A 16,278-nucleotide genomic window follows, 5' to 3' on the forward strand; every position below is an offset into this window, starting at 1 on the left:
TGTTAGAACAATTTTACAATAGGCATGGAAGCTATATTAGGGCACTTTCCATCTTTGCCAGAATTACCTGACCTCTTAAGTGATGATGTAATAAAGCTGTTTAAAATAGAATCAGAATCAGAGACAAAGACCCATTCCAAAAAAATGGTTGTCAGAATTGATTTCATAAAATTTAATAGCTGCAATGAAAATGTTGTCTTCGTGTTTCTGGCCTTCAGAGTCAGTCTGAATGCAGCAGGTCACATGCCCTAAGTTATAAAACCATATAATTTGATTTTCCTTTACAGATTAATGAATTCATGTCTTGCACTGTTTATTATTCGAACTGTTCTGAATTAAGTGCTGTTTTACAGGATGTGAATTATTAGATGTCATTCTGGCTGTTAACTCATCTTTTTTAGGAGTGGATTTTATAAAGCCTTCAGTGAAAGTGAAGAAAATAAGGTAATAACTTCTGTCACATTAGCAGCTAATGCTCCTTTGGCAGCTTTGAACATAGTTGCATTTATTTAGAAAAATTTTAAACTCCCTTCTCCATACAGTCAAAATGCAGAACAAGTAAATATTTCCACTTTCAGGTTCCGCAAAGCCTTGCAGATGTCGCTGTTGAGTTTTCAGGAGAGGAGTGGAAGATGTTAAGTAAACAGCAGAAAGAGCTACACAGGAACGTGATGGTGCAGAACTATGAGAACATGATTTCTGTAGGTAAGGGGATCTTAGACATGCCATCTGTATTTGTTGGGTACACTTATCTGTAGAAATAGTGCTGTTAATGTGAAGAAAAGTTTTAAACTGTTTGTAGAAAATGGTAATTTTTTTTTCAGTTCTGAAAATTAAAATGATAGATTTATCAAATCTAGTTTATTTCTTATTTAAATATTTGTTTTTCATTATATTTTATTTTTCACAACTGCACAAAAAACAGGGTAGACAAACCTAGCCATTAACTTATTCCAATATTCAGAAACAAATAGCAGAATGCATTTGAGGAAAATGCAGTGTGAGTAGTGACATGCAGGGTTGGGCCAATTCAAGGACAGTTAGAGCCATCATACAATCGGGTGAAATTGTACTGGCACCATCTTATGTAAATGACCATAGAATAATGTAGAAATGAGCAATGTCATGGTCATGAACCCAACTGTGTATGCAAATGAAAGTAAACAACATGTCAGAGTGATTCAGAAATACATAAAAGTTGTGTGATGACCCATGGCTGCCAGGGAGTTTTTACACTTTCATTTCTTTGTGAACAGAGACAGTGGCTGGGCTAAGATAGTAACTTCTATGTTAGCCAATCAGTATATGCTAAGGGTTGTTCCAACTACAGATGTCCACAACGGGGCTGTAACACTGACTGTTATACATGAAGCATCCAGCAGCCATCAGGGGACACAGTGGGCATATCACAGGCATCCTCATCATAAATGCTGCACCAGTTCCTTCGTGTTATGCTGCAACATGTGGAAAAGAATGTGTGATACCTACTGATGCCAAAGGAGACAAACAGCACTATGTGGGTGTCCTATAAAATGAACAATTTCCCTAAGATACTAGAGTCCACTGATTGCACCCACATTCCCATCAAGGTCCTGTCTTGTCCACATGTTCACTGGTATATCAACCTAAAGGATTTCTACTCTGTCACTGCCAGATGGTGTGCAACACTTAGGGTACTAGAAACAGTGTGCCTGTTTATTGTGTAGGCATTTCACGATTCCCATATCTGGTAAATGTCACTTATACCATTGATTTGTAGAGGGTGATTTCCCACAGGGGCATCTTCTGGCTTTGCTGAATTTGACCTGGAGCCACTGCTTTGACACTGATATGGAACTCACAGAGCATGACTGAGATACAGTACAGTTTTGCACTATTGCTGACGTAGAATAATTGTTCAGCATTTATTTGGTTTATTGAAATCCCACTTCAACTGTTTAGATTCCTCTGGGGGAGCACTGCAGTATGTTCTGGAGTTGTGCAGCAGGATATTTACTCTGCACAACATGGTAGTATACAAACAGCTAAAGCAGTGTCTTGCCAGTGGAGGACTAAACCAGTGTCAGTGGCAGAGGAGGGGCATTTTGTGGAGCTGCTGGTGAAGCTGTCTGCTGGGGAAGACCATGAGCACAAAGGCAAAGGCAGATGCCATGTGCTGGGGCACTGGCAAAAAACAAACAAACAAAACAGCATGTGGTTGAAAACTATGGACAAGACTAGACACAAAAAATACATTAGTATATTCATGCTGTGCTGTAGTGTGCATTAATTGGACATGCTGTGCATCAGGTATAATACAGCAGTGAGGCAGAGCATAGTATAGTATAGTAACATCACATACAGTGTGTTAACTGACCATGCTGTGTGTCAGACTTTACCTACCCATGTAACACACAGCAGTGAGGGCAGGGCACAGTATAGTAGCATCACAAAGTACAAAAACACTTACTGCAATGCAAAGAATGTCCAGCACTTGGATAGGAGCTTAATAAATAAATATTGTTGTTCCTGCCATTGGAACTTCATCAGAACAATAAAAAAAATCATTAATTTCATTTAAAAACCCTTGTGCCTCAAATCACATTGTAAATAATGACCAATCATAAGTAACAATCAATAAAATAATCAAACACTTGCTTACTTTTTATTGTATTGATATGACCCAGAAAAAATTAGAGATCCTTTATTACCACTTTCACTTTGGATAATAACCTAATTTTGGATATTTATATTACAATTGAGTTATTTTTAATGTTAATACAAAATTAAAAACATTGGGGGAAAGACATTGTTACATATGAAAAAAGATAGGTCTTTTAAAAATGATTTGAATGCAAGGGAAATAGGATATTTAAAGTGGCCATTGCCACCAATGTCCATTAATTTTGAAAACCATTAGTGTTATTGTTAAGGGAAAACTATTTAATCTAAAAGCCATTTTTCTTGTGATTCAAAAGGTGTGGTTTATTTGGCTCAATGTAAATTATGCCCAGCATTTTATGTTGGAAAAACTAGTAGAAAATCGAGGGAAATTTTTTATGAACATAATTATGATATTCGGAAAACAAAAAATACCAATATTCAAGCATATTGAGATATATGGGGGACTTGACTTTGCATTTTTTGTATTGGAACAGGTAAGTTTGGACCTCTGAGGTAGATTTATTAAAGAATTTGTTATAGAGAGCTGTGAGCTCTCCTGGCAGCTGCTACTTAATGCTGCAAATTTTCCAGGGTCAAGTAAAACTTCTTAAATTAAGGCACTAAGAGATTTGAACAGAAATATTTTTAGTTATTTCAGTATTTAATATTGTGATTTTAGATTTTTGTAATGCTAATGAAAAAGGACATGAGTGTTTTATTATGTTATTGATTGTTACTTATGATTGGTCATTATTTATCATGCAATTTGAGGTACAAGGGTTTTTAAAATTATACTATTAACATAAGGAAATGCCATCCTGGTACATCCCCAAGAGAGACATGGAATGCTACATCCAGTCCATCTCCCACATCCAGGCCTCTATCACTTTACACGGTTCTTTTCATAGGGTCATAGGCTCATAGGCGGTACTAGACTAATGGCCTTGGGGCCCTTACAAGATTAGCCAAGAGTTTATCCCCCAAAAGAAACCTCAGCCAGCATCTGTTGCCCCTGTCAATGAGGGACACAGGTGGAACCCCTGGGACAAATTTGTGGTTTTCCCATCCACTCATCAAGGTTGCTTTTGAAGTGGGTCAGTGAGGTGCTTTGTTTAACATGTATGGGAAGGCTGTCTCCAGCAGGTTTTGTTAATGTCACATATTAGGTTCAGGCTTTTTGAGCAGGTAGTGCATAAGGAGTTAGACTTACAGATATGGAACATTTCTAGTAAGGAAGGGTCTGAGATTGCCTTGTAGGTGAGACACAGATGACCCCTGAGCAATCTGTACAATACCGAGTAGAGTGATAGTGATTTGAGCCTGTCCACATAGGACAGGTGTTGGAGGCCATGGATTGTCATTGTGAGGTATTTCAGCGACCTTTCTAGTTGATGCAGATATTTGGAAAGGTACATCCCAAACAGGGCATTATACTCAATTACTGGTGTAATGAGGGAGGAGTATAGAGAGGTAATAACCTCCTTTTTTCTGTATGCAATCCCTTTACGTATGAGATGAACCAAGTAAAAGGCTTTTCTGATCACTGCTGCTACATGATGGTCAAATGTGAGGTTGTTATCAACCTGAGTGCCCAGGTCTCTCACCACAGGTTGTGTGCTTAGGGAGTTGCTGTTAATTTGGTAATCAGTAGAGGTCATGTTTTTGCTGAAAGGTATGATACATTTTTTTTTGCATTCAGCTTGTGGACATGACTTTGGCACCAGTCATTAGTTGCTGTGAGACCCTCTTGCAGTATGTTAACATTGTTCGAGGAGTTAGTGACAGCACTCAACTTACAGTCTTTGGCAAACTTGGTCAGCCACAGGCCTTTTGTCTTTTTTTCTCCCTCCGAGAAATAAATGCCAAACAGTAGTGGACCCAGGCCCCATCCCTGGGGAACTCCACTAGTGGCAGGTCTGCCATCGGAGGCGGAGGTGCCTATTTTGACTTTGAAGGTCCTGTCAGTGAGCCGGTTGGCCACCCTCCTGATGAGATGGGGATTTATGCCATGTTGTGTTAGCTTTTCGATGATGCCCAAGTAGGGGATTGTGTCAAAGGCCTTGGCCAAGTCAAGGTAGGCTGTATGTACCGACTTTCTTTCATCCAGGGCCTTGGTGTCAGTCTCAAAGAAGTTGACCAGGTTCAACAGGAAAGATCTGCCCTTGATGAATCCAAACTGGGTGGGGTCAAGTACTTGGAGATTGCCTATGTCCTTCTTTATGAGATCCATAATAATACGCTCCATGGCTTTACAGATCAGACTTGTCAAACTAATAGTTTCCAGGGTCATTACTGGCACTACTTTTGTGCAAGGAGATTACAATGGCGGTTCTCCATTCTGCTTGAATGAAGCCAGTACTTAGGCTGTGGTTGAATAGGGTTCTCAGTGGCAAAATCAGTTCTTGCTGGAGAGGGTGCAGAATACATCCTGGGATACTATCAGGTCCCATGAAAGCTGTGTTTTTTGCCTTGGATAGGGCCTGTAACATTGGTTCTATGGATATGTGAGGTGCGGAACAAGTATCAGGGATGTCAAAAAGGCCTTTGGGGGGATGGAGGGGGGATTGCACTGAACCTATCTGCTAGCAGGTTGGCTAAGTCAACAGGATCAGTGTATGTGATACTGTTAAATACTAATTCAGAAAAAACCTGGGCTTTGCCATGGAGGTTCCCAGATGGAGACACGAGGAACTCCTTCATGGCAGTGAATGTGATCTGTGGAAACAGACCCCCATCCAAGGCTTTTTCTCCAGTGCAATGATGTGCTCCTTTGTGCTGGTGTATAGGTTATTCTACAACATTTCTGTTGAGCAGATTTGTTGTAGCTACTGACTGCATTAACATCCACAGCCAGATCACACCACATACACATTCCCAGAAGACTGTATTAGTCTTGTGGGAATCAACCATCCTTGCTCATGGAAAGCCTGCAGTAGCTCATTGGTCTTTCCTGGGAAAACTTCCCAAGATGTATCAACTCTTTTGTCACCATGTATGTTTTTGTAAATATGAATACACACACCCCTGTGGTCAGTGATCAGACACAAACTAGTGCAGCATGCACTTGTATAGCAGCAGTAGCTGCATAAGATGCCATGCCTATCATCATCCCCCAGTGTCACGGGCGACTTCCCCATGTTAGTCCTGTAGACAGCCTGGGGATGGACTGTGTTGTGATATTCACCTTGTCATCTGTTTACATTAACCTATGCTCAACAATGCATATGCATAGCCAATATGTGCCACATATACTAACTCATGTCCTGAATCTGTTAATGTTTTTCGTGTTTCACTGTTGCAGTCATTACATTTGGGTAATCCTGCTGGTAGGTTGCCCTCAGTTGGCCTGAATTCCAAAGTCTTGGGTCCTGTGTCGGTTGCTGTTGCCCCTTCCCTGACATCAGGTCATCAGGGGTATAAAAGATGCAGCCAACGCCATTTTCTTCAGTCTTTCTTGCCGCACGGTGCCCGAAGCAGAAGCAGTTCACAAGTGCCGGTCGGCCGACTCCAGAGATTTTCGTTCTCGAATTTCAGATCCAAAGTCTTCATTAAAAGCTAAGTACCCAGTTGGGGAAACTTTCTTGCTCCAGACCAATGTCAGAAAAAGTTAATAATTGTATTTCTTGTGGGAAGCAAATACCTCATAAGGACTTTCATTCTTACTGTATTCCTTGCCTAGGCCCTGACCACGACATTTCTAGTTGTCGGTTTTGTGCCAGATTTACCCAACGCACTATTAAGCGTCGGTACGATTTTGCACTAAGCTTTTTGGGCACAAATATAATTATACAATGTCGTCGGAGAGCCATCCGACTACCGGATTTCACAAAAAGCGCAAAGAAAAAGAAAAAGACAGGTAACTGAGGTCCAAAACCGACGATGAAGCTTTTCCTAAGCCAGCCGCTGGTTCGCCGGTTCTCAGTGAGGCGCTTTCGCAGCCCCTGAAGCCCTCTACTTTAGAGTTGCAAGCCGCTACCGACACCCACATGGATTCGGTCAGGTCACTTGAGACTCAAGGTATTGGAGCCTCAGAGACTATTCCCTCAGATGGGTCCAGAACCGCTGAGCAGGCATCGACTTCTGAGGGTGTATTCAGACATGAGCAATTATACATTAAACCGACTTCAGCTTCAAAGGCAAAGACTAAAGCACCTTTAAAATGAAAGAAACAAGTTCAGCAGCTACATGGACAGGCTTCCATGCCCAAAAAACAGATGCTCATAAGGGCAGAAGACTTAATTACCTTGATCAGGGGTTCCCTTCCCCCTCCTGATAAGAGGCCTAGGCAAGACACAGACTATGAATCTTCAGATCAGGTTTCCAATTCCTCTGATTCTTCTTCTGATCAGGAATGTTCTCTTCCCCCCTTTGAGGATTCTGATGCTGAAGAATCTATTCCTTCAGCTTCTCCTCCTGAGGACTATTTCTTTGGGGAAACCTTGCATACCATGAGGGAGCATTTCCACTGGTAGAGCCAAGATTTTTCAGAATCTGAGAAGAGGCTCAGGGACTTCCTTCTACTGCCTCAACATAGGCCTCTAGCTATTCCTCCTGTGCTAGATATTGTAGATGATGTGTTTTCAGAGTCTAGTCTGACCCCTGAATCCTTACCTCCAGCTCCTGTTAAGCCTGACAGATACTACAGGGTTCCTGACTCTCATAAATTCCTTTAAAAACCCTGCTGCAGACCCAGAAACTATTTCTCAGGGTCCCAAAGGGGTTAAGGCTTCCACTGCAAAAAACCCTACCCCGTCTGACAGATATTCCAGGGCATTGGATAGATGGGGAAAAAAGAATGACACATCTGCTAACTTGGCTATAAGAGCTTTAAACTGCCAATTTCATATGCTCAAATATCAGCAATATGTCATGACACTGCTTAAACAGAAAATGTTGGTAAATTCTGAATGTGCAGATAACAAATAAATGCAGGATTTATTGCATGCAGCTGAACAAGTTGGAAAGCATACTTTGTAATGTGGTTTTCATTCTCTGGAGGCTTCCTGCAGGGCCGCTGTTATGGGTTCTGTAATTAGGAGGCACACTTGGTTAAAGGAATAAAATCTGCCTGATCATGTCACAGCTAAATTATTAGATGCAACATTACAGCATGATACCTTGTTTGGTGTTAAGGCAGAAGAGGTGTTAAAGAAAATGGAGGACAAAGCTAAATCTATGCAAACAGTCAAAGATTTTTTACAAGTACAGCCACCTAGGTTTAGCATACACTGGCCTACAAAGAATTGGTCCTTTCCAGTGTCAGACAGACCTCAAAGGGGCAGATCCAGGCACCCTAGAGGCAGATCCCAGCTGCAAGATTCGTACAGGTCTAAGCAATGGGGAGCTTCTACCTCCAAAAGTGGAGAAGACAAATCACAACCATACAGGAAGCAGTCCCAATGACTTCCCCCTGCCAGCACCAAGCACTTATCTACTGACAGCACCCCTGGGGGGGAAATTAGCACTTTTTTTCTCCAAATTGGCACTTTATAACCCAGGACAAATGGGTTCTAAACATAGTGTTACAAGGCTACAAGTTTCACTTCCATACCCTGCCAAGGACACACGGTTGGTCAGACCTGCCAAAAAATCAATGAGCAGAGGCTCAAAAACAAGTCTCATCCCTCATGGACATGGGGGCTATTCAACAAGTGCCACAGCAAGAGTAGGGATAAGGATTTTACTCAAGACTGTTCTTGGTACCCAGAAAGGACAAAACATGGAGACCAATACTGTACCTATCTATTCTAAACACTTTCCTGGATATACCAAAATTCAAGATGTTGACCTTACAGCAGTGTCTGCCCATGCTGGGCAGAAAGGCTTGGCTGGTCACTTTAGACCTAAAAGAGGCATACCTGCATGTCCCATTCAGACAATCATGCAGAAGATACCTCAGATTCAAGGCTGGTTCAAAGTATTACCAATTTTCTGCACTGCCCTTTGGCTTATCTACTGCGCCCAGGGTCTTCACAAAGTGCCTGGCACCAGTAATTGCTTTCTGCAGACAAAGAGGAATACAAATATATCCTTACTTGGACGACTGCCTCATTCAAGCAGAGAACAAGGACATCCTACTACAGCATCTGGCGTTTGTGAAAAGACTTTTACCATGCCTAGGGTACACAGTCAACAAAAAGAAATCAAAACTAGTACCCTCTCAAGAGATAATATTCCTGGGTGCAAGCTTAAATACAACTGCCCAGATGGCTTATCTCACGCCAGACAAGCAAAGGCAACTGACTACCTATTTCAAGGAAATGGCAACAAAGGCCCAGTTATCTGCAAGAAAAATTCTGCAGGCTTTGGGCTTCATGGCATCCTGCATCCTACTAATTCCATATGCAAGACTGCATATGAGGAAACTTCAATGGTACCTAAAAAGTGTCTGGACACAACATTGCCACAGCCTGAAAACAATGATTACTCTCATTCCCTGCCTGCAACAGGAGTTTTGATGGTGGGCAAAGGCTTGTCACCAAAACAAGGGACAGCCATTCTCACTTCCCCCAGCCAGGCAGAACCTAACAACGGATGCATCAGATTATGCCTGGGGGGCCCACATGGCAGGAAGAAGCATTAAGGGCACCTGGTCCTCAAGTCAAATGCATCTACATATAAAGCAAAAAGAGATTCTAGCTGTTCAAAATGCCCTGACAGCCTTCAAGGACCTAATTCATCCGGGACAACTACTGATAAAGACATAAAATACCACGGTCATGTGGTACATAAACAAGCAGGGGACATGCATTCTTACCCCCTTTGCAGACTAGCCATGACTTTATGGGACACAGCATTGACTTACCAAGTTCATCTGCAGGCACAATTCCTGCCAGAAAAGGACAGTACTCTGGCAGATGAACTAAGCAGAAACCTCATGGATCCCCACGAGTGGCACCTGGATCCACAAGTCTTCAGCATGATAACAAAGAAATGGGGACGCCCGGACATAGATCTATTTGCCTCCCCTCACAACTATCAACTAAAATGATTCTGCACAAGGACTTATCACAGACAAGCATGGAAAGTGGACGCCTTATCTTTCAATTGGCCTTTCCTTCACTGCCTCTCCTCCCCAAGGTACTCCTAAAGGTGAGACAGGAAAAACCAAAAATGATTCTGATTGCCCCAGACTGGCCCCGCCAGTACTGGTATCTGATCTTAAGGAACTTGTCTCAATGCCCAGCCTGGACCTTACCTTAAATACCTTAAATACCTCATCTACTGTTCCCAACAAAACAATCAGATTCTGCACAGCCAACTCTGGACTCTAAACCTGGCAGCATGGCAGATAATGTAGCCATACAAAGCACACCTCTCACTAAATCATTTATTGTCTCATTAAGCCAGCTGTGCACACTAAACTGTGTTGGGAAAACCTCTGTTGATTCAACATCCCACCTTAATTTGACATCTAAAAGTCAATTAATTCACACCTCTCACTAAAGCTGTGATGGATGTCATTTTGGAAGCCAGAAGGCCTAGTACTAGAAAATACTATGCTGGAAAATGGAAGAGATTTTGTGCTTGGAACCAAGCTCAAGGAACTGACACAGCTGTACCAAATATTCCTCAGATTTTGCACTACTTAACTGAGATGCTGGACAAAGGCCTATCTTTTTCATCAATTAAAATTCATGCCTCTGCCATTTCGGCTCATTACAATACAGAGCCACCACTCTTTTCACATCCTTTACTAAGGCAGTACCTCAGAGGAGCCAAAAATTTAAGGCCTCCAAGGAGACTGCCAATGCCTGCATGGGACTTCAATTATGTACTGGAAAAACTCACCCTACCTCCTTTTGAACCAGCTGCTACTGCGGATATAAAGTTCTTATCTTGGAAAACAGCTCTGCTCCTAGCAATAACTTCTGCAAGATGAGTGTCAGAGCTACAGGCTCTCATGGCTGTGGAACCTTTTATCATTTTTTATCCAGACAGGGTCTCTCTGAGGACAAACCCTACATTTATGCCTAAGGTGGTGTCCAGTGTAGCCCTTAACCAAACTATTCATTTGCCAACTTTTTATCCAAATCCACAGAACAAGGGGGAGAAAATTCTGCATTCTTTGGACATACACAGACAACTTATATTCTATTTGGACAAAACTAAAGTTTTCAGAAAGACAGAACAATTACTAGTGGCATATGCTGCAGGATCACAAGGAAAGGCTATCTCCAAGCAGACTATTTCAAAGTGGATAGGTCACTGCATTCATTTCTGCTACTCCCAGCAAGGCAAGCCAGTGCCTAAGGGCATTAGGCCACATTCAACCAGAGCGGCAGCCACTTCGGCAGCCTTTCTCAGGGGAGTACCAACCAAAGACATTTTAGAGGCTGCTACTTGGAATTCAGTGCACACCTTTACAAAGCATTACAATCTGCCACTTTACTCTAAATCCAGAGCAGGCTTTGTCACTGCAGTTCTGCAGGGCCTCATAGCCGCTCCTAATATTGTTTAGCTCCAGCTCCCCAACCATAGCTTTGGGACTCTACCCAAATGTAATGACTGCAACAGTGAAACACGAAGAACATAGTACAGTTGTGTACACTTACCATAAATAGAGCTAGAGCTTCCCAACGATCTCTCCTATACTCAGCTCACTTTTGCTCACAAACTAATTTTTCATCCCTCCCTCTGTCCCTCTCTCAGCTCTACCTTTAAAATGCACCTACCACAAAGACTCCTAAGATCTAATAACCAAAACCTAATAGAACTGTACAAACCCCTTCACTCCCCAGGGCAAAACCTCCTGTCCTTTGCCCTGGCACACCTATGGAACTCCCTTCCTCCCTCCATCCGTATCGCCACCAACATCCCTGCTTATAAAAAATCACTGCACTCACATCTAACATCCTCATGGGAATGCTCCTGCTCCCACCCCTCATAGCCTATTCTCCACTTACTGCAGGCTACTTAATCATGTATTACCAGACACCAAATAATAAGTCAACTGTAATGACATCTTATAATTCTCTAATCCTACTATTCCACTCAAGAAACTATATATTTACTGCAGCAATGCTTTGTTTTTCTACAAAATTATAACTTTTAACCTAACAATTTTTATTGCACCTGCTTAAATCTTAGTTTTCTACAAAATGAAACTAAAAATTGCATTGTAACTGCTTAATCTTTGTTTTGTCTTGAACCCACAGATGACTGAAATTGTTAACTTCTGTAATCTTTTTGTTACCACTGTTTTAAAGCTTTGTCTTTAACTTACAAATGATTGAAATTGTAAACTGCTGTAATCTTTTTGTAACCTTTGTTTTGGAGCTTTTCTCCCCAGGACTCCATTGAAAACTGGTTCTTATTAGCCCAATGGACTATCCTGGTAAACCAACTGCAAATAAATAAATAAATAAATAAATAAATAAATAAATAAATAAAATGTAGTTGTTCGAGTGTATTCACTGTTACAGTCCAGGTTACCCACCCGCCATTCCCCCCTATTTCTGCTGGAACTTATCTTTACTTCTCTGATCTATACAACCTATGTGGTGTATTTGCTTGTAGATGAAGGTAAAGTTTATTTTGCTGCATGTATGTTTTATATATATATATATATATATATATATATATATATATATATATATATATATATATATATATATATACCTAGCCTATCCTTTTGGGGGCACCTGACATCTGGGGCAAAAAAAAAACTGAAGAAAATGGCATTTATACCCCTGATGACCTGACATCAGGGAAGGGGTGACAGCAACCGATGCAGGACCCAAGACTTTGGAATTCAGGCCGACTGAGGGCAACCTGCCAGCAGGATTACCCAAATGTAATGACTGCAACACTGAATACACTCGAACATCTACATTTATGTTAAGTGTACACAACTGTACTTTCATCCCATTTTGCCCCACCTCATATCACTGTATGCTATATCTGAGCTAAGTATACAGAGGTTATGTTTTGCAACATGTCCACCTCTGCCTCAGTCACTTACCAGGGAGCACACTACACCTCACACAGCCCCTCAATCATACATATGATGGGCTATTGCTGCTTGTGTCTGTGCCTGTCTTCTGTCATTCATTTCAACCCTTCCTGTGCTCCCCATCCCTCCTGTCGGCAAGTTGCTGTGGGGCACCCCCAATAATAAAGTTATGTCGAGTTGGAGGTTGGTGTAATGTTTAAGTTGTTTACCTCACAGACAATAGGTACAGGGTGGCTGGCTAGGCTTAAAGTGATCCACAAGAGCAGCTAGGCTTAAAATAATCCACAAAGGCAGATAGCCTAGTACTTGCCTATGAAAATATGAACCTATATAGGTATCTAATCATCCTCCCCACTTTCCACTGACATGTGTACCCTTATCACTGCAGATAAACAACACCTCCGTACCTTATTGGCCAATATAATTATTTAATGTGTAGAGCCATGACAAGGGTTAACCATGCTCTTCCTCCCCTTGTCAGCAGGTTACTGTTAGTCAACCCCCTAGTAAAAAACCTACCACTCTCTCCACATGACACTGACATCAAGATCCTTGCCATAGGAGATATTCTTCACTGTATAGAGCAATGTAATGATTTTATTCAGGATTCGGATGCAGTACAATTAGAAGATTCATTAACAAGACAGGCATGACATTGGCAATTGTGTGTTTATATCAATCTGTTTTAGGCTTGTAGCATTGTAGTTATGCTAATGAGGCAATTTAGGATAACTATTGCTCAGTTACACATTTAGGGCAATGAGTACCGGCTGTAGACTCCCCAGTAAGAAACCTTGCATACCTTAAGAGAGCATTTCTGCTGGGAATGCCAGGACTACCCACAGTTCAAAAAGAGACTCAGAGAATGTTTAGACTTGCCTCAGCACAGGCCTCTAGCTATACCCCCTGTCCTGGATATTGTAGATGATGTCTTCATGGAATCCAGTCTTACTCCTGATACTTTACCACCAGCTCCTAGAAAGCCTGACAGGTACTACAGAGTACCTGACTCACACAAAGAATCCCACTACAGATCCAGAGACCATTTCACAGGGACCTAAAGGTATTAAGGCTACTACAACCAAAAACCCTACCCCGTCAGACAGGGATTCTAGAGCTTTAGACAGATGGGGTAAGAAGGTATATATCTCTGCAACTCTTGCCATAAGGGCTTTAAATTCCGAGTTTCACATCTTGAAGTACCAGCAGCATATTATGGAACTAATTAAACAAAAAAAATGTTGTTGCTTCCAGATTGTGCAGAAAATAAAGATTTATAAGAGTTAATGCATTCTGCAAACCAAGTTGGTAAATATCCTTTGCAGTGTGGTTTTGATGCTTTAGAAGCATCTTGCAGGGCTGCTGTCACTGGGTCTGTACTGAGAAGGCCTGCTTGGCTGAAGGAACAAATCTTGCCAGACCATGCCAAAGCAAAATTACTAGAAGCTCCATTACACCTGGAACATTCCTTTGGCACAAAAGCAGAAGAAGTTCTTAAAAAGATGCAGGAAAAAGCTAAATCTATGCAAACTGTTAAAGATTTCTTACAGGTACAGCCACCTAGATTCAGTAGGCACTGGCCTTCTAAAAACTGATCCTTTCCAGTCCCTCCCAGGCCTTCTCAGTCCAAACCCAGGGGCAACAGACCACCAAGACTACAGTCTCAAGGTATGCAGAGATCTAAGCAATGAAGTGCCCCCACCTCAAAAACAGGGAGTGGTAAGCCACCCCGTTATGGAAAAAGTTTATAATGACTTTTCTATCATCCTTCCCAGCCATGCCCAAGTACTTGCACCCCTAGGAGGAAAACTCGCCCAGCATGCAAAAAACTGGATGTCCATTACCCAGGACGGATGGGTCCTAAATATTGTATCCCATGATTACAGATTCTACTTCCACTCACTGCCAACCCCAAGCGGGTTGCCAGACCTTCCTCCAAACCAGTGGGCAGAGGCTCAAAAGCAAGTACTTTCTCTTCTCAGTATCAGGGCTATTCATCCTGTTCCAACAGAGCAAAGGGGACAGGGTTTCTACTCCAGACTGTTCCTGGTGCCCAGAAAAGAGAGCTCATGGTGCCCTATCCTGGATATGTCCATTCTCAACACCATCCTGGTGGTCCCAAAATTCAGAATGCTTACACTACAACAGCTGCTTCCTATGCTAGCCAAGGACTCCTGGCTAGTCACCCTAGACTTAAAAGAAACTTATCTGCACATCCCCATAAGGGAAGCTTGCAGGAAATATCTACGTTTCAGGGCAGGCTGTATGCATTATCAGTTCTCTGCACTTTCCTTTGGCCTATCTACTGCACCCAGGGTGTTCACAAAGTGCCTGGCTCCAGCCATTGCATACTACAGGCAGAGAAATATTAAAATTTATTCATACTTGGACAATTGCCTGATTCAGGCAGACAGTCAGGAATTGCTACTTCAGCACCTGACATTTGTAAAGAGACTTCTAACCTCTCTGGGGTACACCATCAACAAAAAGAACTCACATCTGGTGCCCAACCAAAAGATTGTATTCCTGGGAGCAAGCTTGAACACAACTTCCCAGATGGCATGCCTAACTTCAGAAAAGCAGGTTCATTTGACAAATTACTTCAAACTTATAGCCACCAAAACCCAGCTATCAGCAAGAAAAACACTGCAAGCCCTAGGGTTCATGTCCTCATGCATTCTACTAATTTTATATGCAAGACTGCATATGAGGAAACTTCAGTGGTACTGAAAATGTCTCTGGTGTCAACATTCTCAGAACATGGAAACACTGATTCCTATCATTCCTTGTCTAAGGGCAGAGTTCCTTTGGTGGGCAGAGGCTTGCAACCACAAAGAGGGACTTCCTTTCACTCAACCCCTCGCCATCCAAACCCTGACAGTAGATGCATCAGACTATGCATGGGGGGGGCTTACATGGCAGGCAAATGCATTCAAGGCAAATGGCGCCTAGGACAAATTCACCAGCATATCAATCAAAAAGAAATGTTAGCTGTACAGAATTCTCTGACAGCCTTCAAATACCTTATCCTTCCAGGACAACTCATGATAAAGATGGACAACACCACAGTTATGTGGTACATAAACAAGCAGGGGGAACTCATTCCTACCCACTCAGCAGGTTAGCTATAGCCTAGTTGAACACAGTCTTGAGCAACCAAATGCACCTGCAAGCTCAATTCCTGCCAGGCATACAAAATTCACTGGCAGATGACTTAAGCAGAAATCTCCTGGACCCACACGAGTGGAAACTGGAACCCATCTCATTCAAACTTCTAATCAACAGGTGGGGTCACCAGAGGTGGACTTCTTTGCCTCCCCCCAAAACCATCAATTCAGCAAATTTTGCACCAGAAATCCCCAAGCATGGCAAGTGGATGCCCTAACCTTCACATGGGAAAACCTCTCAATGTATGCCTTTCCCCCCTTGCCACTCCTCTCAAAAGTACTACTCAAGATCAAGCAGGACAGACTAAGGACAATCCTTATTGCACCAGACTGGCCATGCCAGCACTGGTGCCCACTCTTATGCAGTTTGACAGCAGTGCCACCCTGGCACCTACACCAGACCCCCTCCCTGTTATCCCAGCAGGAGGGGCAGATTTTGCATCCTCAGCTGCAAACACTGGGGTGGGAGGTTGGCATAATGGTTAAGGTGTTTACCTTACAGACACAAGGTGC

The 16,278-nt window shown here is 42.3% G+C and overlaps 1 protein-coding gene across 1 annotated transcript in view; it reads left to right on the plus strand.

The window, feature by feature from the left end:
- LOC122798649 (zinc finger protein 615-like) overlaps positions 1-16,278 on the plus strand; it is a 386,097-nt gene that overhangs the window by 148,282 nt on the left and 221,537 nt on the right. The window contains exon 2 of the mRNA XM_044067732.1: positions 579-705. Coding sequence (XP_043923667.1) covers positions 579-705 — 127 coding nt within the window. The remainder of the gene's footprint in view (positions 1-578; positions 706-16,278) is intronic.

Source organism: Protopterus annectens, chromosome 3.part1 (genome assembly GCF_019279795.1).
Source record: "Protopterus annectens isolate FY-2018-M chromosome 3.part1, PAN1.0, whole genome shotgun sequence".
Taxonomy (NCBI): domain Eukaryota; kingdom Metazoa; phylum Chordata; order Ceratodontiformes; family Protopteridae; genus Protopterus; species Protopterus annectens.